Source organism: Trichosurus vulpecula, chromosome 1 (assembly GCF_011100635.1).
Source record: "Trichosurus vulpecula isolate mTriVul1 chromosome 1, mTriVul1.pri, whole genome shotgun sequence".
Taxonomy (NCBI): Eukaryota; Metazoa; Chordata; class Mammalia; order Diprotodontia; family Phalangeridae; genus Trichosurus; species Trichosurus vulpecula.
This window is the reverse complement of record NC_050573.1, coordinates 461,064,393-461,089,760: the sequence shown is the minus strand read 5'-3', so window position 1 is coordinate 461,089,760 and position 25,368 is coordinate 461,064,393. Positions and strand designations below refer to the sequence as shown.

At 39.5% G+C, this 25,368-nt stretch overlaps 2 protein-coding genes across 2 annotated transcripts in view; one reads left to right on the top strand and one right to left on the bottom strand.

Moving 5' to 3' along the window:
* POLR3G (RNA polymerase III subunit G) overlaps positions 1 to 9,402 on the bottom strand; it is a 72,297-nt gene extending 62,895 nt beyond the window's left edge. The window contains 2 exon segments of the mRNA XM_036741752.1: positions 9,205 to 9,261; positions 9,264 to 9,402. Coding sequence (XP_036597647.1) covers positions 9,205 to 9,261; positions 9,264 to 9,402 — 196 coding nt within the window.
* On the top strand, positions 9,171 to 24,621 carry MBLAC2 (metallo-beta-lactamase domain containing 2). The gene is made up of 2 exons (XM_036741751.1): positions 9,171 to 10,159; positions 21,108 to 24,621. The coding sequence occupies exons 1-2, from the start codon at positions 9,706 to 9,708 to the stop codon at positions 21,491 to 21,493; spliced, it is 840 nt and encodes a 279-aa protein (XP_036597646.1). The 5' UTR covers positions 9,171 to 9,705; the 3' UTR covers positions 21,494 to 24,621.
* The last annotated feature ends 747 nt before the right edge of the window (positions 24,622 to 25,368 follow it).

Below are 25,368 nucleotides of genomic sequence, written 5' to 3'. Positions count from 1 at the left end.
CTATTCCAGTATCTTTGCCAAGAAAACCCCAAATGGGGTCACAGGGATCAAACACAACTTGATAACACAACAAAAGAACAACAACAACAAAAGACTAAAGACAAGTTATAGGCTTATAACTGGAGAATGTCGAAACAAATTATGGTATAAGGCAGTTATGGAATATTACTAAGATGTAAGAAACTACACATATGACAAATATGGATAGGGATGAAAAAACTCATGAACACATGTAGAGAAGAAGGCAGGACCAGGAAAATCATATGCACAGATACTCTAACAATCTAAAAAGAAAAAACAACCAAACAATTGAAAACTAAATGCTGTGGAATTGTAAAAATCAAGCCTGTCCTAAAAGAAGAGAGATGAGAAGTTACCTTTCCATTTCCCCTTTGCAGGGGTACTATATCGTGGACATTAAACTTTGCATATAATGGAAGACTTTTTTAACGGTTTAGCTGGTTTTGCTGATTTTTTTCATCTTTTTGAAAAATGTATTATTATGAGGGATGTGCCTTGGAGGGAGTTGGCAGAGGCATACACTGGGAGATGAAGGTAAAAACAAAAGATATCAATAAAAATTTGTTTTAAAAAATAGGGAATAAGACAAGGCAAGCGAAGCAGCAATACAAAATATACGTACAATCAACAATTTAGGCTACAACAATCAACATCAACAATTTAGACACACAGTAGGAAGTTTGTCTAAATTTGTAAAAACTCAGAATTATACAATCTTCTCAAAGAAATTATTTTATTATTTTCAAACACTGTATATTGATACAATATAACGAATTTAAGAAGATTTACAAAAAAAGGTTTATCTGACCTGCTTTAATGTAGACAAAAGAATCATTTGTAACTAGCATATTGTTTGTAAATCAGAAAACAAGTCAACCAGTATTTATTAAGGACCTACTGTGTGACAAGCACTAGGCAAAAGATGGTCCCTGCACATAAGGAGCTCACAGTCTAAGGAGGAAGACAATACCCAAAAACATTTGCACAAAATGAAATATACGTAGTTTTACAGATTCTCAAGTAGAGGACTTCAGTGCCCTATTTCTACCTTGTATTCTATCCTTATATTCCCTATTCTAGCCTCAAAAAACTCAAAAAGTATTTTTTTTTCAATAGTCATCTTCTCTTTCTTTCCTCCTAGCTCAGAGGAAGAAGTATTCTTTCCCCCTCCACCATAAAGGCCTCCCACAAGTGCTATCTCTCCCATCCCCTCCACTTGAAACCTGTGTTCCTCAATTATTCTCCCCTACCAAATATCACTCTCTCATCTCTCTCCTCTCCTTCTCTAAAGTTCTCCCTATCTAGGAAAACAAACAAAAAACCTTTTGCTTGAATTTCTACCATAAAAACTAATGTCTTCCTTTTCTTGACAAATTTCTCAAGCCACTGCAATCTGACATTAGTACCAAACCTTTCTACTGAAACTTGTTCTCAAAGGTCAGAGATAACCTCCTACTGGCCTAATCCTAGAACCTTATCTCAAATCCTCATTCTTCTGGATATCTCAGAAGCACATACCATCAATTGCCTTCCTGTTATTGATCCAACAAACCTTTATTAAAAGAGCCCACAGTTCACAAAGCACAAAGCTGTCACTATCTCCAAAGAATATATATTGTCTTGGGGGGGGTGGGGAAGGGAAACATGTGCAAAACAGGGAGTGGCTGGGAGAGATGGAAAGTATTCAGGAATATTTGGTGAGGAAGAGGATGCTTTCAGCTGTTAGAATTAGGTTAAAGTTATGTTAAAGTGGTAGTACCTGGGCCTTAAAAGTAAAGAAGCTAGAATGTGAAGATCAAGTTTACCCCAGACATGAGGCACTCACTAATTATGAAACTTTCTCCATTTTAAGATTTTCTCCTCTCTGGACTTCAGCATCACTCCACTAGCCTATTCCTACTCCCTTTACCTACTCCATTGGCTCCTCTTCTCCCTCTCTTGCTCCTTAAACATGTAGGAAGCACTTCCCCACTCCTCCAAGGTTCAGTTCCCCAACCTCTGTGGTACTTTACATTGTCTCCCTTTAATTCATTCAAGGTTCACCCCTATATAGATAGCATTGTGTTATAATTCATAAAGCTTACTGGCTTTGGAGCCAGTTCAAGTCCTGCCTCTCACCTATGTTACTTAGAGATAGTGACTTTCTCTCAATGCCCTCTAAGGCCACCTTCTAGCTTTAAACTAATGACTAAACTAAATCTCTATCTCTGGTTGTAAACAATTTTCTGTTCTACATCTCGGTCAACAAGAATTTATTAAGTAGCTACCACATGCCAAGCAAAAGCCAAATGTTGGGAATACCAAGGAAGGTGAAGATATTCTCTACCCTCAAGGAGCTCACATTCTATTGTTGGAAACAACACACTGTGCTTACAATATAGGTACAGACAGAATATGCAGAGAGTAGCTGAAAGGTAATTCCCAAGGGGGCAAGCATTAGCAGCCAAGGAGAACTAGGAAAGGCCTTGTAGAAGGTAGAATTTGAACTGAGTAACTCAAAATGTCCAACTAAAATAAACATCTTTTCCCCAAACAACGACCACTGAGCACCAGACCAGAGTCAGAGAACCTCAGTTCAAATCCTATCTTGGACAAGTCATTTCAACTTTCAAGAGGCCCGTTTTCTTCATCAGTAAAATAAGGGGCTTGGATGAGTCACTCTTAGAAAGTCCCACCCATTTTTAATCTAAGATCCCGATTTCCTGGTGGGTCAATGGTATGGCTGGAGTTCAAACCCTCTAACTCATCTCTGACTTCTTTCGTTTCCTTTGCCTCATCTACTTCAATCTCAATTCTTTTTCTCCTCAACCTCTCTGCAGCCTTTGCCACCATTGATCACTTTCTCTTCCTTAATACTCTCTTCTTTCTTGTTTTTTTCAGGATACCGCTTCTCTGGGTTCTCCTCCTACCTGACTGCCCCTCCTCTGTCTCCTTTGCTGGATGCTCTTCCAGATCATGTACTCTTAATTGTAACTGTCTCATAGGGTCCTATCCTGGGCCCTCTTCTCTTTTCCCTCCATACTACTTCACTTGGTGAAGGAATCAGCTCTCACATATATAAATTACCATGTCTATGCTGATGACTCTCAATTCTGCCTTACCCTCTTTACTGACCTCCAATTTCTCATCTCCAACTGCCTATTAGACATCTTGAACTGGATGGCTGTCCGGTGGACATCTTAAACTAAACATGTCCAAAACATGTCAATATCTTTCCTCCTAAAACTTGCGGCCGCCTAGGTCCTTGGGTGTGTAGCCTTTTGACTGAGTTCTTTTGTTATGATTTGTTCTGTGAAGTTTGGATTCAGTCAAAGGGCTGCACTTAAGGATCTAGAAGGCCACATGTGGCCTCCAGGCTGAAGGCTTCCCACCTCTGTGACCTAAACCCTTTCCTACTACTATAGAAGACAACATAGGAGTCATCCTGGATTCCTAAGTATCTACCACTCCTTCTCTTCAATCTGTTGCCAAGGCCTGCTTGATTAAACCTTTGCAATATCTCTTGAATGTTCCCTTCCCTCCTCTGAGGTTGCTACCACTCTGGTGCAGGCCCCCATCACTTAATAACCCATCTGTTTCAATAGGCCCTTTAGTGTGTCTGCCTGCCTCAACTCTCTCTCCACTCCAATCCACCATTTATTCAGCCACGTAAAAAATTTTCTTAAATTACAAGTTCAACACAAATTCCCTCCTACTCAGTGAACTCCAATGGCTCCTTATTACTTCCAGCACAGAATACAAAATCCTGTTTGGAGTTCAGAGTTTTTCAAAACCTACCCCCTTGCTACCTTTCCAGAGTTCTATGTACTTACTTTTGGATCCAGTGACAATGGCCTCCCTGCTGTGCCATAAACAAGATTCTCCATCTCTTGGCTGTGGGCATTTTCCCTGGCTGTTCCCCATGCCTGGAATGCACTCCCTCCTCATCTCCACCTATTGGCTTCCTTTAGGTCCCAGCTAAAATTCCAAATTCTACAGAAAATCTTTCCTAACCCCTCTTAATTCTACCATCTTCCCTCTATTAATTAATTCTCATCTATCCTGTATATAACTAGTTTGTACATATTTGTTTGCTTGTCAGCCCGATTAGATTGAGAACCTCTTGAGGGCAGGGATAGTCTTTCACCTCTTTTTGTATTCCCAGCACTTAGCAGAATGCCTGGAACATAGTAGGTGCTAATAAATGTTTACTGACTAAACACTATACCTATTGAATTCTTCTTTTGAAATCTTTCTCATATTTTTCTCTTTCCTTTCATTTGTAATCCAGGGCCTTATTACCTCAAGCCTAGGTCTCCGTTAGGTTCATAACTAGTCCCCCCCCCCACCTCCAAACCATTCTGCAAATTGTTGTCAGATTAATTCTCCTGAAATACTAGCTTCTTCAATAACATTCAATGGTTTCCCACTTCCTAAAGACTAAATCTTCAGACCCAGAAAAAAGTATAGCTAGCTTTAAGTGGCAGGAAAAGAAACTAATAATTTTGCTAGTGGATTCCAAATTAAGGACACCACCCTCTTCCATGCTTTCAGTAAAATACTACCATAGAAAAATGAAGCTAAAAGGCTTCAGCAAAGCCACCTTCCTATTTAGAGGGGGAAAAGAAGAACAGTCTAAGCATAGTCGCCACCTTCCTTGTTATACCGGTTCTTTCTATCCTTTTCCTTGCCTTAGTTTTTCCTAATCACAGGCTTAATCCTTATGAAATCCAGTTCCAACACTGCCTCCCAGTCACCCAGAACCAAAACTTCAGAGTAAACTTTCTTCTTTTGTTCCCCACATCCAACAGGTTGCCATCCTAATGATTCTTCCAGCTTTTTTAATCTCTCTCTTTCCCATTTCTTCACCACACCCCCTAATTCCTCCAGTTATCACTTCACATTTGGATTATAGTAGCACTCAACTCACCAAGTCATCCCCTCAGTCTTCAGAACACTGATGAATCTCTTGGGTTCTGTACCCTTCTTTTTCAACCCATTAATTCCCCAAATTCCCTGTATTTCAGACAAGAGACTACTCATTGTTTCCTGAATAAGAGGTGCACTTTCTAGTTCAAGGTTATGTTTGGGCTGATCCTTTTTCCTCTACCCCACTCCCCCCATCCCCCATCAGCTATAGGAAACTGTCAAGAAATTCCCTTCACTAATGCTAGTTGGCACCTTCTCTGCAACTTAGAGCTGCCAAGAGCACTTGAGAAGTAAAGTGACCTCCTGTCCCTGGTCACAGTCAGTATGTAACTGAGCAAAACTTGAACCCAGATCTTTGACCAGGCTTCCACTATACCCTTCTGCTTCTTAAAAGCCCAGCTCAAGAATCACCTCCTTGTAACATACCTTACCTTATGTGATACCTTCTCTCATCACTTACCTGTTAGACTCTCCAATTTGGCCTCATAATTTTAGGGTTTATTTTTTTTCCTAGTGCTTTGCTTAAGTGTAAACTCACCGAATGAAGGACATCTTATAAAATCTGCAGCCTTAATAGTGCCTTTTATTGGCACTTACGGGACCTTAATAAATGCTTGTTGGATACCTTTTCCTACATGTTCATAACTGCATAAAAATATGAGCATGCAAACTGGGAAATAAGATATACAGGCAATGGGGCATAGAAATCTACCTTGCCCTACAAAAAAGTAAGGGAAAAGGGGATGGAGGGAGTGGGGTGACAGAAGGGAGAGCTGACTGGAAAACGGGGCAATCAGAATATATGCCATCTTGGAGTGGGGGGAGGACAGAAATGGGGAGAAAATTTGTAACTCAAAAGCTTGTAGAAATCAATGCTGAAAACTAAAAAATATTAAATAAATAATAAAATTAGTTTTAAAAAATTAAAAAATATGAGCATGTAAATGGTAACAATGGGAAAAAACTACAGATTTCATACAGTGCTATAGGGTCTATTTAATTAGCAACACATTTGTAAGCCCATGAAATCTGAGGGGGAAATTAATCCATTATTACCTGATCATAAAAATACACTTTATGCACTTTTGAAAAATTCAGGGCAAAAGCTTCCCATGTGTTTTAAGAACTAAGCCATGATCCTCAATACTCTTCAGTAAACCAAACAAATAGGCTGCCACCTAAGCAGGATGAGGCTGTAATGGCTACATATGTCTTAAATGACTATAGCAAAATCTTCAGAAACAAAACTGTATTCTGGTTTCATACAATCTGGTTTTCAAACTTATTCCATTGAAATTGTTCTCTCCAAAGTTACTAGTGATTTCTTAGTTGCCAAATTCGGTGGTCTTTTTTCAGTCCTCATTCTCTTTGACACTGTGGATCACTCTCTCCTCCTTGATATCTCTTCTTCCTGGGTTTCTAGGACACCATTCCTTCTGAGTTCTCCTCCTTCCCATCTGTCCACTCCTTCTGTCTCCTTTGCTGCATCCTCTTGCAAATTAGCCCTCTAACTTTGAGTATCCCCTCAGTATTTGGTCCTGGGTCCTCTTCTCTTCTTCTATTCTATCTCACTTGGTGAACAGATTAGCTTCCAAGGATTTAATTACCATCTCTATGCTAATGACTCTCGAATCTACCTATCCTGCCCCAAGCTCTAGGCTGACCTCCAATCTAGAATCTCCTAAGGCCTTTCAGACATGTAGAATTGGATGTCCAGTTGACATCTTGAACTAAAAGTATTCAAAACTGAACTCATTAACTTTCTCCCTAAACCCTCCCCCACCCCTCACCTTCTCCTATCACTGTTAAGGGCAACATCAGCCTTCTAGTCCCTCAAGCTCACACTGTAGGTGTCATCTTCTCTCATATATCCTGTTGCTAAGGCCTGTCAATTTTACCTTTGCAATATCTCTTGAATGCACCCCCTTCTCACCAATGACATTGCCACCACTAGTACAAGCCTTCATCACCTCAGTCCTGGACCATTTCAATAGCCTGCTGGTGGGTTTGCCAGCCCTTCTCCAACACATACTCCATTCAGACACTAGTGATTTTCCTAAAGTGCAGGTCCAACCATGTCACCTCCCTACTCAAAACAACTTCAGGGGCTCCCTATTGCCTCTGGGATCAAATACAAAATGCTCTGTTTGGCATTCAAAGACCTTCATAACCTAATCCCTCCTATCTTTCCAGTCTTCTTATATCTTATTCCCCAAAACAAACTCTTTGATCCAATGGCACGGGCCTCTGGCTGTTCCATGAACAAAACAGTACACTTCTTGGCTTTGGGCATTTTCTCTGGCTGTCCCTAATACCTGGAGCACTCTCCCTCTGAAGCTACAACTACTGACCTTTCTAGCTTATTTTAAGTTGCAACTAAAATTCCTTCTTCTACTGTTAGCCTGACCCCTCTTAATTCTGGTGCCTTTCCTCTTAACAACTTCCTACTGTACTGTATCCTTACTTTTTATATATTTATTTGCATGTTGTCTCTCCCTCATTAGATTGTAAACTCCTAGAGGGCAAGGACTCTAGGCCTCAATTCATATACACGGTGCTTAGCACGGGGTCTGGTAAAGTCTGTTGATTGATTGATATTAATTACCTATTACATATAAAGCAGGCCAAAAAAGAAATGAGGCTTTGCTCCCTAATCCATTCAATATCCCACTAACTACAGTGGCTTTTCTAAACCTTTTCATCCCTCCTCAAGCCTCTCATGGTCTCCTATCCCCTCTACCTCAGCTGAGAACCTAGCGTCCTATAAAATGAAAAAAATCGAGGCCATCATCTCACAACATTCAGATGACCTCTATTGTATTCTCCATGAAACTGTGAGCTACTGGAGAGCAGAGACTGGGTTTTTTGCCTTTCTTTGTATCCACTTAGTACACCGCAGGCATACAGTAGGTGCTTAATAAATGCTTACTGACTTGACTTTCTAATGGGGTATAAAATATGAACAGAAAGGTAAATACGAAATTTCCAGTCAACACCTCCATCATGACTAAAGTCATCTGAAGCAGTTTATAGCCTAATAGTATACTCTCCCTAAAACAGAGAGGCATGTTAGTATTTGCCTCCACAAAATACAGCTTGTATAATTATCTTTTATGACTACATATTGCAGACTTCAAGAAACTCTCAATCTTGGGAGGGCCTAAGACTGCTGTGTGAATAGAACAGCTTTACTGGCCAAAGTCAGCCTGAGGCAACAGTCCAGAGAAATTTTCTAAATTTTGGTGGGTGTAGTCAGCACATGGGTGGAGAGAAGGGTAGGGAGGGCAGGTTAAAAGGAAAGCTCTTTTAGGAGGCTAACTGGGCCACACCCACCTTTTCCAGTCTTCCCCAATTCATCTTTAGCCAGATACCTCCTCTTACTTAGCACAGCCTCTTCCAGTTCCCATCCCCCTTGCCTTGCCTTTATTCCAAACATGAAAAAAGTGTAAAAAATAGATCTGATTTTGTTTTAAAGCTTGGCAGCCCTCCTCACCTCATGACACGGTTTAATGTGCTGACAGGTAAGTAAGGAGATACTAAGTGTTCTGCCCTTTGCTGCAAGCCTGGTGCAATGACCAGTAATACTGGGGGTGGTGGTGGGGAGAATCCCTCCACTACAGAAGGTTATGTCCACATAACGTGGTTAATGGCCCACAAAGTCCTCAGTAATGAGTAAATTACTTTCTAATCTCATTGCAGTCAGCCCCAGCAAGGGGGGACTAGGTTACAATCAGATAAGAATCATTACAGGACATTTGGGGTTTAATGGGAGCAGGAAGAGGCAGCAGGGTCCAAACTTCTTTCTGGCCTATGGCTTTCTGGGCTATGTTTTCAATTAACTTCTCCGAACCGAGAGCCCTTTCCTTAGGCTCCACATTAACTCCCCTTTCCCCTCAAGGTCCCCATCGCCTACCTCTCCTCCCTGGCCGGACTTGGCTGGGGCTGCTTATGTTCTCAAACTCACAAGTGTGCCCTCGAAGGCGGGCAGGGAAAGGGTGCCGGGTTACCTGTGCAGCCTCTCCCAGTCGCAGGGTTCCACCTCCAAGGAAACTGAACCCCTCCCTTCTCTTTTCCCCCTCCAGAACAGCATTCAAATTCCAGCCGGCTGAGGCCTCTTAGCCCCGCCCCAAGGCCCGCCCCCTGCACAGCAAGCTTTTTCAGCCCTGGGCAGGCGCCCTGACTGCTGCCTGACCAGCCTCTCCCCCACCCTTTCCTGGCCGGTTTGGCGAGCACTAGAAGGCGCGCTTGGGCCCCGCGAGCTTCGGGCACGCGCGCTCCCTCCCCCTCGTTCGCGCGGGACCTGTGGCTTTGCAGACGACGCTGTCTCTGCCTCCCCCCTCCCTGCCTTTGCTGCAGTTTGATCCACCCCGGGGTGAGGAGGGTGGAGCGAGAAGGAGCCGCTTTCCGCGCTCTCTCTCCCTGCTGCAGTGGGCTCTGCGCTGCAATTGGAAGGCGCTGCCCCGCGACGCCCATTCGCGGGGGCTCAGCCGAGGCTGCTGTTGCTACTGCGTCCTTCCCATCTCCCCCACCCCCCGCCCCTCCTCTTGGCCCTGGGCAGCGCAGCCTCTCCCGAGCCCAGCCCCCCTGGACTGAGCCCCCAGTTGAGCCCTCCTCCTCTCCAGACGGCGCCGACAGCCTGTGGGAGCTGCAGCTGTGTCTGTGGCCCGGAGAGGGGTAGAGGCCTGCCGCACTCCTATCTGCTCGCACCCCTGCACCCCTACACCCACACTCTTCCGCCTCACATCCCAGTTCCTGCGCTCATTCCCTATCCCCAGCATGTCGGCTCTGGAGTGGTACGCGCACAAGTCCCTAGGCGATGGCATCTTCTGGATCCAGGAGCGCTTCTTCGAGTCGGGCAACCGCGCCAACATCTGGCTGGTGCGCGGCACGGAGCAGGACGTGGTGATCGACACCGGGCTGGGGCTTCGAAGCCTGCCCGAGTACCTGTACTCGGCTGGCCTCCTGCAGGACCCGGACAAAGGGGAGGACTTAGTGCGGCGGCCGCTGCTGGCCGTGGCTACCCACGTCCACTTCGACCACGCCGGCGGGCTCTACCAGTTTGACCAGGTAGCGGTGCACCGGGCCGAGGCGGATGCCCTGGCCCGTGGGGACAACTTTGAGACCGCGACCTGGCTGTCGGAGAGCGAGGTGGTACGGGCTCCAAGCCCCGGCTGGAACGCCAGGCAGTTTCGAGTGCAAGCGGTGCAGCCCACCCACATCCTGCAGGAGGGTAATGGAGCCCTGGCCCCTCCGTGGGGAGAGGGGCGCGAAGCGGGGGGAGGGTGCATGTGCCCTGGAAGAACAGCCAGTGATCTTGACTAAACGGAGGGCGGGGGGCGAAAAGGAGGGGGATCCTTTGCCAAGTCACCAGAATGACACCTGTCTCCATTCCTTCCCTTGGAAGGAAAAAAGATCCCTGGAGAGGCCCCTTGGGTTCTGGGGCCCTGCAGATGGGAGGGTTTAAGCGCCCTGCTACTGTAGAGAGATACTGTGTACTACTAGTGGAGTAGAAGGCGGCTCCGCCCCCTAATTAGTTTCGGGAGCCTGGTGCAGTGGGAATGCCACAGGCTGTGAGACTGGATTTCCTGAAAGATTTCCACCCACTCATTCCCATTCTGAGCACCTGTTTGACATTTCCAGTCACTTAAGGGGGAAAAAAAAAATTTTTTTTTCTCCTCAGCCACTTCATGATACAGATCTCCCTCCTCCTTCAGACCCTACCTTGGAACGAAGAAAAATAGTTAAATAAAACCAAAAGACACAGCAACCGTTTGCAGCGTTCCCCACCCTTAGTTTTCATTGCTACTCAAAGGGGAAATGTTTTATTTGTATTCTAAGACCAACACTAGTTTTTTTAATCGGAGTCCAGATGCTTTTTAGTGTTATTTATTCACTAAATTGTCAACATTGGCTAGATTTCCTTGGTTCTGCTTTCTTTATTCTGCCTCAGTTAATACAAGTCTTCCTATGTTATTCCTTATCTCCAAATGACATCCAATTCTGACCCCATTTACCTTATGTCTGTTGAAAGGAGCCTCGATAACTGTCTAAAAAGCACCAGCTCTGAAGTGAAAGAGCCTAGATTCAAATTCCACCTCTCACTGAGTCTGTGACCTTGGACAAATTAAAGCTCTTGAGCCTGAATGTTTTCTTACCGGCACTAGACACCATCTAAGGTGACTTCCAGTCAGAAATTCTTAAGATGGGAGAAAAATCACATCCTTATTTCAATATAATTGGTTTCTTTTTTAATCTTATGTATTTTATGCCTTTAAAAATATTCTAAGAAAAGGGCCATAGGCATTGTCAGACTGCCAAGGTGGGATACATCCACAAAACCCTTGCTTGCAGGTCTAGACTGATGAGAATCTTAGGATTCTCATTTTATCTCTGTCTAGGCCTGTGATTTCATTTGGGTATTACTCCTCTGCCTCATATTTGTCTCTGTTTCTTTTTTGTAACTTAATGTTTTCGAATTGTCAGGTATATTGAAAGGTTGAGTGACTTCCTTACTGGCTCATAGTCAACATTTGTCAGAGGCAGGATTTGAACCGAAGTCTCTCCCCAAAGCCAGATCTCTGACAACTACACCAGAGTAATATTCCATTACATTCATATGCCGCAATTTGTTCTGCCATTCTCTAATCTTTGGGCAGACACTTTTTATTTATTTTTATGTTTTTGAGGCAATCGGAATTAAGCCCAGGGTCACACAGCTAGTAAGTGTCTGAGGTCTCATTTGAATTCAGGCCCTGCAGACTCCAGGGCCGGTGCTCTGTCCACTGTACCACCTAGCTGCTCTTCAGTTTTCAAATGAAATCCACATTCTCCCTCTGCCAGCTTCCCCCACCCCCAAATTAAGAAAGCAAGAACAATAGAACCCTGTTACAAACATGTAAATCAGGTAGAACAAATTCCCAAGTTGGCCATGCCCCACCCCTGCAAAGAAATGTCTCAAAAATGTCTACCACATGTTTCATCCTGAGTCCTCTGGAATTGTAGTTGGTCCTTATAGCTAATCATAATTCCTAAGTCTTTTAAAATTATCACTGTATTGCTGTTAGTGTATAAATCATTCTCCTGGTTCTGCTCAATTCACTCAATCAATTCATACAGGTCTTTCCATGTTTCTCTGAAACCATTCCCCTCACCTTCCCTTATAGCATAATAGTATTTCATCACATACATTTCCCATAACTTTGTTAGCAGTTACCCAGTTGATGGGTACTCTCTCAGTTTCCAATTCTTTGCTACTACAAAAAGGACTGATATAAACAGTTTTGTATATATGGGTATTTTTCCTCCCTCTAATCTCTTTGGGAGTATAGAGCTTGTAGTGGTTTTGCTGGACTAAAAGGCATGGATAGTTTAATAATTTGGGGGGCATACTTCCAAATTGCTTTTGAATATGGCAGGATTTCACAGCCTATTTTCCCATAAACCCTCTAGCATTTGTCATTTAACTTTTTTGTCCACTGTGTCAATATTTTGAATTTTTCTAATTATTAATAATTTAGAGGATTTTTTCATGTGACTATTGATAGCTTGGATTTCTTCCTTTGAAAACTGCCTAGTGATATCCTTTGACCATTTATCAATTGGGGAATAGCTCTTATTCTTATAAATTTAAGTCAATTCCCTATATATCTTAGAAACGAAGTCTTCGTCAGAGAAACCTACTGCTCATTTATCTACTTCTAAATTTGGCTGCATTGGTTTTATTTGTGCAAAACCTTTTTAATTTTATGTAATTAAAATTATCCATTTTATCTCGTGACCCTCTTTATCTCTAATTTGGTCACGAACTCTTTCCTTATCCATAGATCTAACAGATGATTTCTCTGCACCCCTAGTTTAGTTATGATATGACCCTTTGTTCAGCAAGCACTTTTAAATAAAAAAAGATACTTCATGACTTAAATCATATTGAGCATCCTTAATGCCAAGTTACTATTTTTTTTCCCAGAGAATCTCTCCTATTATCAACTCAGTCCATGGCATTATTAATTCCAACACGGAGCTTTAGAGAACCATTTTAGAGAGCAATGATTGAAGACGATTTATACATGTACTTTCTAAAGAGGTTTTTGCCTTCCTTGTTGACTCAAAGAAGACCTTTGATTGTGAGAATAGAAAACCAATAGAGTAGGCATTGATTGAATATTTAACCTACCCAAATTCAACTCCACAATTCCACTAGACCCACTAGCCAAAGAAGGGGAAAAATAGCAATTTAAGTAGTACCGGTTCTGGTCACTACTAAATGCAAATAGCCTATACCTATGAATGCATGTGAGATGCAGAGAGCAATCTGCTCATCCTTAAACTGGCCTCAACATGTGGAAGCATTGAGTATGATTCTAGAACCTTCTCTTTGTCATGCCTACAAAATGGTGGAGCTAACAGCAGGAGAGGACAGCCTTAGTTGACTATCCTAATATTCTCTGTTCATCTGGAAGGTCCTTGCTATGTACCTTTTTACTTTATTGTATCCCCTCTTGACTCATGGTGAAGCAGGAGTAAAAAATCATCTTCATTCTAAGAATTTTTTTTACTGAAGTCTTTTTAAGGATATTTTTTCCTTAATTATCAGTTTTCCAGCCAACTAAGACTCCACCTGTTTTGTTGTCTTCCTTTGAATGGAAGTTCTGACTACGTACTTCTCTTGATTAATAATCTAACTAATGGAATTGTGAAAAATAAAATTTGCATCCAGTTGTTTCCATAGCAACCATCTCAAGTCTCACTTGCTGTCTTAATACCCACTGCCTTCTTTTAATAAGACCTGTCTCCTTTCTAGCTGTAACTTTTTAAAGATACCGTGTTAAATTTTGTGTGTGATTTAAAGAATTTTCCAGGGTACCATGTCATCCCCTTACTCACAGAGTTTGGAATATTGCAACCCCCCCTTCCCCACCTTGTTAAGATGCAATTCCACTGTAGGCTGTAGAACAATTTCTACATTTCTGTTATAACAATCCATTTCCTAGCTGCAGACAAAGCCTGCAAAAGGGCCTGCTGATGGATGCCTTCTTTTATATGAAGGTCTAAGTACTGAGTAAGGCGTGCATTTTGAGTAATGAAGTAGTTGTTTCTGTCAGTGTTAATGCTTTTGAACTAATTTACCTAGATTTATTTTTTTTTCCCAATCTGCACTTTGTTGTTGTCAAGGCAGGTTGCACTTAGGGCTCTGATAGAAGCTGTGCCCATCAAGTTAAACCATGCCTGTTGTCTTGACTTAATTCTGAAACTAAATGAGCTAATTGTTTAAAACAGCAGTGCCACATCTGAGGTGTGGATAGATGTTATTCCCAGTTTATAGGTAAGGATGTTGAAGCCTGATTAAGAGACACTAGGCCCTTTTGCCCTAACATATCTTCCACTCTAAGCTATCCTTCACTCAGTTGCTATTGATTTTCTTAAAACTCAGGTCTGGCAATGTTATCCCCCAACTTAGTAGAGGAGTAAGAAGGGAATAAGCATTTTTATGGTGCCTCCCGTGTACTAGGCACTCCTGTGTGCCAAGTGCTTTACCAGTATCTCATTTGAGAATCACAACAGGCCTGTTACGTGCTCCTGTTATTCTCATTTTACAATTAAGGAAATGGAGGTAAGCAGGTTAAGTGACTTGCCCAGGGTCACACTGCTATTGTCTGAGCCCAGGTTTCAAGTTGGTCTTCCCAACTCTAGGCCTAATCCTCTATCCAGTGTGCCACCTAGCTGCCTCCAGTGGCCTCCCATCTCCTCCTGGATCAAATATAAAATCTTGTGTGGTGTTCAGAGCTCTTCATAATCTACCCATCCCTCACCTTTCAAGTCTTCTTTCACATTACATCTATCTTCTCCCACCTCTCCACTCCCACTCCCCCCACCCCATGTAATTCTGCATTCTAGTAACACTGGCCTCCTTGCTACTCCATCTCCAAACTGCAGACATTTCCCATCAAGTCCTAGCTAAGTCCCATCTTTTACGGGAAGCCTTTTCCATCCTTCTTTAATACTGGTGCCTTCCATTTTTTGATTATTTCCAATTTACCCTGTATATGGTTTATTTATACACAATTGTTTGTATGTTGTCTCCCTCATTAGACTGAGTTCCTTGAGAGCAAGTGGTTCTCTTGATTTGAACAAGTCTTTTGACTTAACTTTGCACTAGAATTGGCTGGATGTGGCCTTTATATGACAGTGAAACCAAGGAAACAAACATTTATTGTTAAATTATTTTAATTATTGTATTTATTGCAGATGTTTTATAAAAATAAAATCAAGCATTTTTAAAAAGTAGTATTTTAAGCAGTTGCTAGTTACAGCTATCCATAAATTCAAAAATGGATAAAATATTTGGAGCACCTACTTGTATTTTAATGGCTTAAAGGGTAGCTTTTAGAAAAGGCAAGAGAGGTTCACAGAATTTGGGGGAACTTAGGCATTCTCAAATCCATTTTTCATGACTGTATCTATGTGGTTTTCTAAGTTTTAAGGTATGTAAAGAAGGCTTAGTATTTACAGAATCACTTGGAAAATTGATAATACTGACAAACAGCTTCTACTAACACATTAGGAGCTGTAAGTTTCAACTTTTTAAGTAATATCTAATTTCCTCCTTACCCAGAAATATAGATTTCCAATATTTGAAAAGTATGTCCTATTAACTTTCTGGGGAAGTAACTAGAAGATCTCTAAATAGCCAGATTTTAAAAATAGTAATGTGGAATAATGTGCCTTCCTTCTCCCCACCCAACTTAGTGCTAGAGAGGTAAAAAATCGTATCTACTTCATTTAGTGACCAGTTAGGTTAGTTACTTTCCCTATGTCCAGTATTGGTTGGATTGTATCCCTAGCCACACAGCTAGTAAATTATGCACAAGGAGAGAGTAGCTAAATCATCACACTTAATCAGTAACAGAAAATAATTCCCTTCTATTAATGGTATTGTAATGCCATTTTCATGGATTTCATTTATGTTCATTGTCTTTATGATGTGAAGATGAGTGGGTATTATTATTTTACAGAGAGCATAAAGTAATTACTTGAAGTCATTGAACCCAAATAATTCCCAGACTGATTGTGCCACCAGGTTAGAGAGCTAGAGGCTTAGGATGTTTCATTTTGGGGTAGAATTCCTGTTACCTCCAGCATCTTCTAGGTAACCCAGTGCCTCTAACACAAGACCAGAATTACACTGTGTTGGGAATGCAGAGTCCTAATGGAAAATCTACCCTGTTTTAAAGGAAACATGCCCAAAGAGTATGTACAAAAAGAGGCAGCATTGTCCAGAGTCAGAAAGAGAATCTGTACTCACTGTACCCAGCTTTCATCAAACCATATGTTCTGTTTTGGGTGTGACATTTTAGAAAGGGTACTATCAAGCTGGAATGAGTCCAGAAGTCCACGATGAAGGAACTCTAAACTCTCATGTAAAGGTTATCTAGGAGGAATGAAGAAGGGGCCTTACTTATCCTAGGGAAAAAGAGACTTATGGGGCATTGGATCAGTGTATTCAAAATGTTCTCATGTGGAAAAAAGGTTGGTCTTACTCTGTAGGACTTCAGAGGGCAGAGGTAGCTAGGGTCAATGATCGGAAGGCTAATTTTTGCTTATTATCAAGAAAAAATTTCTAAAAATTGAAATAAATTCAGAGATAAAATGACCTAATGAGGTAGCAAGTTTTGCATTATAGACAGTGCTCAGGCAGAGTCTGGGGCTTGTGAGTGACTTAGAGAATTCTAATACATTGGGTGAGAGGTTAGATTAGAACTAAGCTCTTGCTTGCTTAATTTGTATTTAGCTAATTTGGAATCCTGAAGCTCAAAAAAAAAATAATTAACTCATGGAGTCCTTGTCCAAAGAACAACAACTAAAATGAAAACAGAATGTCTCTTCTAGGATCACCTAAAAATATTAGAACTTTTTGCCTGGAAAGACAAAAGTCAAGAGACTGAAATTCCCTTACTAAATGTATATTGATTGATTAAAGTCTTTAAAACTCCATAATGCTAAAACCAGGAGGCTTCAGTTTTCCAGCCAGCAAAATGAGAGAGTTATTCTAGATCTCTAGGATAATTTCCTTTGATTCTGCACATGGGAAAGTGGAGCAATTTGGGATACATCCTTAATTTGTTTTGTTTTGTTTTCATGGAAGGCAACTTCCATTCTTAATCATGAAAGTATTTTGGCACCTTTGACATGCAATGTTATTTTGAACAATTGGGTTTGAAAATGCAGCACTAGAGGTATATTTCCTTTTAAGTACTTTGCCTTTAATTAGAGTGTGCATCTCTTTGATCAGGAGGTGCCTTGATTGCTTCCCATCTGGTTGAGAACCAGATTGTCATGTTTTTTTCTGTCTTTTTAACCCATTCTTTTCCTCCACCACCTTGAAAATTCACCCTCTATTAAAATAATTAAGTATAAATAATAAAGTAAGTTATTAAAGAATGCAAACAACTAGTTAAAATTTGGTACCTTTCTAACTTTCCCATCATTTATTGTACGTAGCATTGCTTTTCAACCAATATTTAAGTAGATTTAGATTGCTTTTACTCTTGAATCAAAACCTCCCCAGGGTACGTGCCTCTCACCCAAAAGTTTGTGCCCTGCCAACTTGATGTAAACTTAATCGACAAATGGCTTTGCCATTACCACTACTATTCCTGGTTTTTTTGCTTCTTCGGTTACAGAAAGAGCAGTTTGATATTTCACCCTGTTAAGCAGTTTCTTACAGGAAACTAGTTTGCAAGATGGGAGAGGCAGGGTTGGATTAGGTTCCTTTTAGCTGTAGATAGTTTGAGGTCCTGACAGTATGTTATTGGAAGAAAATATTCAAAGTTTAATTATAATGGTTCTTACCTTGTCCTGAATATAGGAAAGTAATTTCTTTTAAAATTGTTTTTGTATTTTAAGGTAGCAATTATTTTTATTAGTCTGTCCCTCCCCTTCCCTCTTCCACTGATTTAAAAAAAAAGCCCTCAATATATCTCCTATAATCTGGTAAAACAAATCCCCACATTAGCTTTGTCTAAAAGTGCATGTCTTTTTCTGCATCTTAAATTTATCACCTTTCTGTCAGATGGGTAGTGGTGTGTTTCACCTTCATCCTTTTGGCTTTGTGGTTTATTGATCAGAATTCTAAAGTCTTAAGGATAATTTCCCACGTGAAAATTCATTAGACTTTCTCCTCAGTCTGAGAAACTTGAGGACCTTTCCATCTTTGCCTTTTTAACCTTGGTCATTTGCTCCAGTTTTCTTCTTCCCAGCCTAATCCACAAATCTTCTATGAACAACATTTCCTTTGAAACTTCTTGGGCATCTTTGACAGTTTATGTTTAGAAGAAATATTCTCAGAGTAGAGGGCCTCATCTTTTCAGAACAAATTCTATTTTATCCTAGAATATAACTTTTTAAACTTAAGTAGAGCTAGTCAAGATTTTTAAACAGAGCTATAAAAAAGCTTCACTACATTGCCTGTGTTAAAATAAAAGACTGGGGAAACCATTGCTCTAATAAAGTATGGCATTTTTGATGTTCTAATAATACTCACATGCATACTACTCATGGTATGAACATTAGTGGGTTACTACAAAGATCAAATGACATTATGTATGCATGCTTTGAAGCAAAGGCTATGTGAAAGTAAAGAACTATTATTTATTGCTTAATATGACCTTACTTAAAAGGTTTGGACCCATAAATAAACTCCTATAAAAGTAAACTGATCCATCCTAAGTACTTTGCTTACTCAGTAGATGATGGTTGGTAGGTACTTTTCAGTGGACCCATATGCCTGACCTTTGTTAGAGTTTCTTCAGCCACAGATAACTGAAAGAAGCACATTACCACATAAATACATTTCCTACAACAATACAACTCTTTAAAGCATCTGTATTTTGCTTAATATGTACTTTATACCAAATTGTATCCCATATAAGTTAGTGAAAAGTACAAAGCAATATAACCCCTAAATACAAAGTAAGTACTATTATAATTAATCTTAAAATTTTCTTCCTTAAAAACATACCATGAAGTCACAAACTGACAGGATATAGAGCTAAAAGGATGTTGGTCCAATCTCTCATCTTGTAAATTCATAAACTAAGTCCCAGGGAGCTTTTGAGTTGCCCATGGTTATGTAGATATTAATTAATAGAGCTGGGATTTGAACCTAGGCTAGATACAGTGCTTCTCCCACACTAAATTCAATTACTGGTCAACTAAATGTCTCACCTACAAGACTGTGCTAGGCTTTATTCTTAGCACCTGACTGAAAATCACCACCTATTCTAGCCTGTTAACATTTGCTTAGTGGATAGTTCTTTCCAGGATTTCTTAAAAAGTCCTCTATAAAAACCATTTGATCACAACTGAGCAGTTATTTGCCAAAGTTATTAGGAGTTTCTTCCTCCCTCTCCCCCCTCCCTATATATTGAGGGTCAAATAAAATAAGACAGTGATTTGTAGGTTTTCCAAAGGCATTGTATTCTTGCTTTGCAAGAGAATTATAATCCCAAAACATTATTTCAAAGAGGATCTTGGAATGTCTCATTTGTTCTGGTATCAGCTTGAGACCTAGCACTAGGAACAAGATAATGACAGTGTGAAAAGAGATATTGGGCCAGAGAGCTTAGTCATAAGCCTTTGCCCAGTCCTTTTATGTGATCATCTTCTGAAGTAAATTTCAGCCACTTGGCTCAGAGAAATAGTGTTTTCCCTTTGGCTCTCTTACTGGAGGATCAGGAGTATTAATTCAAAACTAAATTTCCTGTGAGGCATCTAGGTGGCAGAGTGGATAGACTGCCAAGCCTGGAGTCAGAAAGACTCATCTTCCTAAGTTCAAGTCTGGCTTCAGATACTTACTGGTTGTGTGACCCTGAGTAAGCCACTTAACCCTGTTTGCCTTAGTTTCCTCATCTATAAAATGAGCTAGAGAAGGAAATGGCAAACTACTCCCATATTTGTGCCAAGAAAACCCCAAATGGGATCTTTAAGAGTCAGACATGAATGAAATGATTGAAGAACAACATTCCCCCACAGGTCCCAATTTGAATAGCTAGGAGCTTTGCTTTACTGAGTGCTTGATCTCCAAGAAAGTGTCCCTTTGCTACCTTACTAAGCTCTCTTCTTTGAGGTTCTCTTGGAATCCCAAATCCACCATAAAAGCTTTTGCTGCCAATTTGAAATGGAGAAATTCTCATCCACTGTTCCTCTATCACTTACCTTCTCTCTAATCTTGCTGCATTTTTTTAGTCTTTCTGAATGTATATTATTTTGATCTGGGTCTTTATTGCATGCCCCGCAAATCTTTTTTATGCTAATGTTTGCAAAATAATTTTATTAAATGTTTTAATTTAAATATATTACCTTATCCTGAAGATGAGGCTTCTGAAAAATCTGGAATTGTCCATTTTGGTTAATTACTATCTTACATGGAGATAGAGCATAGAGAATTATCTAAGAATTTAACAGTATGATGGAAGTAGAGAAATGGAGGGGAATACATGACTAGCCCATATATAAACTAACTTATTACTGCGAAGATGACCTATGAAGAGAATATAACTCTAGGGGCTTCTTAAATTTTTTCCACTCATGATCCCTTTTTGAGTTTTGACAGCATTCATTCGAAATGCAAAGTGTGCATGTTTTGTGTTCAGAGCCAAGGCTGCATGCAGTGAAGTTGCTTGATGCAAGACAGACAAGAGTGCTGCCAGAAACACCCCAGATTCATTATGCATTTGATTTTTAATTAATTTTTGGTTGTTATGAGTTCAGAAACCTTTTACTGTTGCCAAATTTTTCATGACCCCATATGGGGTTACAATCCACAATTTAAGAAGGACTGTTCTAATAGAAGGTCTTTGAGAATTTCTTTGTCCAAAAAAATTCATTCCCCTGCAGCCAATCTGACAATGAGCATCTCTAAATTTAAAGGCCTTAGACAAGGTATACATTCCAACACCAGCCCCGTACTTGAAGTCCAGCCCATTTCTAACACTTTTCACTCATAAAACTCTCTTGGGGAAGTAATCTTATTTGTAAAACCAAGTTTGGAATGTAAATTAACTTATTTCCACCTTTGGTTATCCTTCTCAAACCGTTTAACTTTGTATCTTTGTGTATCCATCTTTGTAACAAAGTTTATAATGGGGTTCTTAATCTTTAAAATCTCTTCTCATTTCTAGGGGATGTGATCAGCCTTGGTGACCGACAGCTCACTGTCATGCACATGCCTGGTCACTCCAGGGGAAGCATTTGCTTGCTTGACAAAGATCGGAAGATTTTGTTCAGTGGAGATGTTGTATACGATGGAGCTATGATTGACTGGCTTCCATACAGCCGAATCAATGATTATATTGTTACCTGTGAGCGTCTGATAGAATTGGTGGACAGTGGCGTGGTAGAGAAGGTGCTTCCTGGGCACTTCAACACCTTTGGAGCTGAAAGGCTGTATCGCTTGGCTTCCAACTATATTTCGAAAGCTGGCTTGTGTCACAAAGTTTCAACCTGCGCCATGAGATCTCTTGCAAGTTTAGCTCTGCGTGTAACCACCTCTAGAACCCCATCCTAGTTTGTACATATTGGTTTATCATGTAATTGATACTTGTGTAAAACCAAGCAGTTTTGTGGTTGAAATAATTGATTGTGATCATTTAAGAAGTGCTTTCTCAATATAAGGGGGGGAGGGGGGAGATTTGAGAAGGAAAAAGCCAAAAGAGGGAGATTTCTTATTTTAACTTATTTATTTTCCACCAAATAATTATAATAAGCCTCTGAAAGAAGCTAATAGCTTGCCAAAGCTGTTGCCTTTTAAATGTTTGTGGGTTTTTGTTTTGTTTGTGGTCATTGAAACTGTGGGATGGTTGCATGGGGAAGGCATTTGGAGAAAAGGAAAGAAGAGTTATCCATACCTACTTTTGGAAACTCTCATTTTATTTCTTATGTGCATTAAAGTAAGGTGTTTTTATTTTGTGCCCCAACCCTGACATTTTCAGTATTACATTTAAATTGAAAGATGAAACTTCTTCACTTTAAAATCCATTTGAACTCAATGTGAAATATATAATATACCTATTTATGTGACATCCAAAACATTTCACTACTGTAGGGACTGGATTCATGTGTGCCATGATTTATTTGTTCTTTGTGTAACTTATTGATGAAATAGTCACTGTCTGTGGTGTGTTTATTTTATTTATTTAAAAAATAGTAAAGTGTATTTGGGTTTGATGCAAGACTTTATAAAACAAATGCTTCATTAATAAAGGCTGAAAAGATGTTACAGTTGAGGTGTTGTATTTTGCAGATAGTGAGGTTTTAAGTGTGCATATTTAACTGCAAATGTTTAGATTTCTTGAAAGGACACTGTCAGGTATACTTAAAAAATATATAAGATTTGAAATATTTTCCTTCTGGTCTGGAAGGAAAAGTAAAAACAGGCCTCAAGGCATTCTTTCTTTGGGCAACACTTCATATGAAATCAACTTTGGGACTCTTATTTTTTTTTAAATTGTATAATCTTGAAACAAACAGGTATTCTACTTGGTCCTTTGTCCTATGTTGCATTAAAGGGCTTACCAAATTAATTTCAAAGTGTAAATTAGATAGTAATCTTTTCCTGATTCACAGAACTGATTCTTTTCTGATGGATTTTGAACCACCTACAACCTTTGACTGAAATGAAAAGATCTCATTTGCAGAGTCTACTCTCAACAAAAGCTAGACTGATATTTAGCAATGCATTTTGTGTGTGTGTGTGTGTGTGTGTAAGACTTTGGAGAAACTTAAAAGAATTTTTGTAAACTCTTACTACTACCTTTCTAGTCCTAGCATTCCTGAATTCAAACAGTGACAGTTACATGAAATTCAGTTTTAGGAGTGCTAGACCAAGGGTTTCTGAAACAGTGTAAAACTCTCTCCTTTCCCAGAAATTCTCCATATTCATTTATTTAAGCAGAATTTAAGCATCTACCATAAATACAGCACTATGCTAGGCACAACGGGGAAATGTAATAGGAGTTAAAGATGGGGTTCCTGCTCTCACAGAACTCATAACCGAGCTAGAGCAAACATACAACAGAGAATAGGATAGCAATGCAAAGCAAGGATAACAATTAATAGTATACATAAATACTGAGAAATAGAACAAGCAAGTAATGTTTATAGTGTAAGGTTAGCCAGAGAAAGTTTGAGGAGAGATGAATAATGAGCAAGATTTTGAAAGAAGGGATGGTTGTAGATTGGTGTATTACTTCTTTATATCAAACATCCCCTGTGCTGATTAAACAGGTTTAATAGAACATTTTCAGTATGGTCAGTATTCCTGATTATTGGGGGAGTAACAAGAGACAACAATACTGCTTTATGGAAGAGCCTAAAAAAATGAATTTTTTTCTACCTTGTTTTCTTGTAGCCATATAAGTAATTAAAGACAAGGAAATTGGGGGGTTCAAGGCTATGCACAACTCTTATTGTGGTTTTCATATCCTCACTAACCACCCACACAGAGCCATAATGCTCATAATCTGGAATCAAAGAAACCAGACAGTTGTTTGAGTACATACAAATAAAGATTCTCTCTGTACTGTGTGATCTCTTGCAAGCACAGCTCTTTGTGTAAGAAGGATCAAGTCCTAATCTAAATTGACCTTTCTTGTAATTGACTCTATAAATTAAAACTAAGTAATTTTGTAGTCTTTAAAAATAACTCAGTGTCATCAAAAAATGTTTTAATATAAACTAGTGAAGATATCATTGGACCTTGCTTAGAGTGATCATTTTTAAAGACAGCTTTTCTATTAGACTGGACTTTGAAGCTTATATATGAATATTAAGAATTTCAATATTATATTGAGAATTATTGTGGTAGTATTGGGGATGCTATGAGTAAAATTATTAGATGGCTTTAAGAAGAGCCATTATTTTTACATTGGTTATAAAAATAGTAAATTCCAAACCTATAAATCACTGAAGACCCTATTAGCTGATAGAGTTTTATATTATTTTCCCTTGAAGAAGTAGAGGTTTTAGGCTTACGGTTACTTGTAATGAGAATGTCTAAAATTCTTTAGGGAATGAGGGTGCTTATTTGGTAGGAGAATAAAGTTTCACAACATTTGAATTGATGTATTTTAAGCAACATTATTCAAGATTGTATTACTGTACTACTGTTGAAACTTGTGAAGAGTCTGGCTAATGGCCAGCTCAGTGGAACAAACTTGACAAAGTGTATTTTTACTCTCCATGATGTGGAGTGTGCCAATAGTAAAACAGGTGAAAAAACCCAAAGCATTTTCCTAATATATGTTAATTTTTAATATGTATATTTTCACCCTGACAGTGACCCTTTAATGTTGACATAATTTATTACTTTAAAAAATGTTGAATTGTAAGTCGTAAAAATTGAAAATATTTAGAAATCATTTTTACTCTTTAAATTGGTAGTGCTGTGTCTTTGGTAATCCAGTTTCCTTACTGACTTTTTTTTTCATATAAAAAAAGTAAAGAAACTTTGATCTCTTTTTTCCGTCAACTGTAAACTATACATAATTGATGTTAAAATAAAAATGTTAAGCATCTTTGTTCTTGGATGTAATATGAATGTAATATTCTCAGACTGTCTGCTTGTAGTTTTCAGATGACTGTAATTTAAAACATATAATAAATATTTAAAGGGATATAGTATTTCCTTGAAATTCAATGAGTGATTCTATGCTTGATATTTTAAAAAATACACCTAACCTTAACCTATTTCTTTGCATCAATTTTAAAAAATATTCAAGCAATAAACTACCCTTTAAAAAAAACTAAATGATAAACAAGATGATAAAACCTTAAAAGCTATTCTTAAGCCTACTATTTTACTTAAGTTAAAAGTTTGTTCTAAAATTATAGGGGGAAATATTTTTTATGAATAATCAGGTTATATAATAAAAATAAGCCTTCAAGATGGATGACCATAACACATATTTTAAATACTTCTATTTGTAAAACCCCTTCTTGGATATCCCCTCAACTTACAAGTGTAGGCTAGGTCCACAGAGAGGCCACTACTAATAAGTCACAGGGTTAACTGTGGGTGCCTGCTCCTAACACCAGCTCCTGCAACCCCACTGGCATGCTTCCCATTAGCAACAGAGGTGCACCACCATTTCCAAGTAGTCTCCAACTACCTTTTCCATGTGCCCTTGACAAGAGGTAGATATTCATGCTTCTGAGGTGTCTTTGAGCCTTAAAATCAAACTGGTAAAGTCCAGCTGAGACAATGAAAACTATCTTTGTCTTATTTTGCTATTGGATCCAGTAGTAACTTCTGTGTAAATCCAAAACTGAGGATTACTGACTACCTTGTAAGGAGTCCAGCACATCTTGAATTCTTGGAATGGTGTACTAGTCCACTTAAATGTTCCTTTTCAAAATCTGGTTGGCCATGCACTTCCAATCTTC

Coding starts and splice junctions, on each gene's coding strand:
- MBLAC2 (XM_036741751.1), top strand. CDS start 9,706: ATGTCGGCTCTGGAGTGGTACGCGCACAAGTCCCTAGGCGATGGCATC. Junction 10,160..21,107: donor CACCCACATCCTGCAGGAGG/GTAATGGAGCCC, acceptor TCTCATTTCTAG/GGGATGTGATCAGCCTTGGT.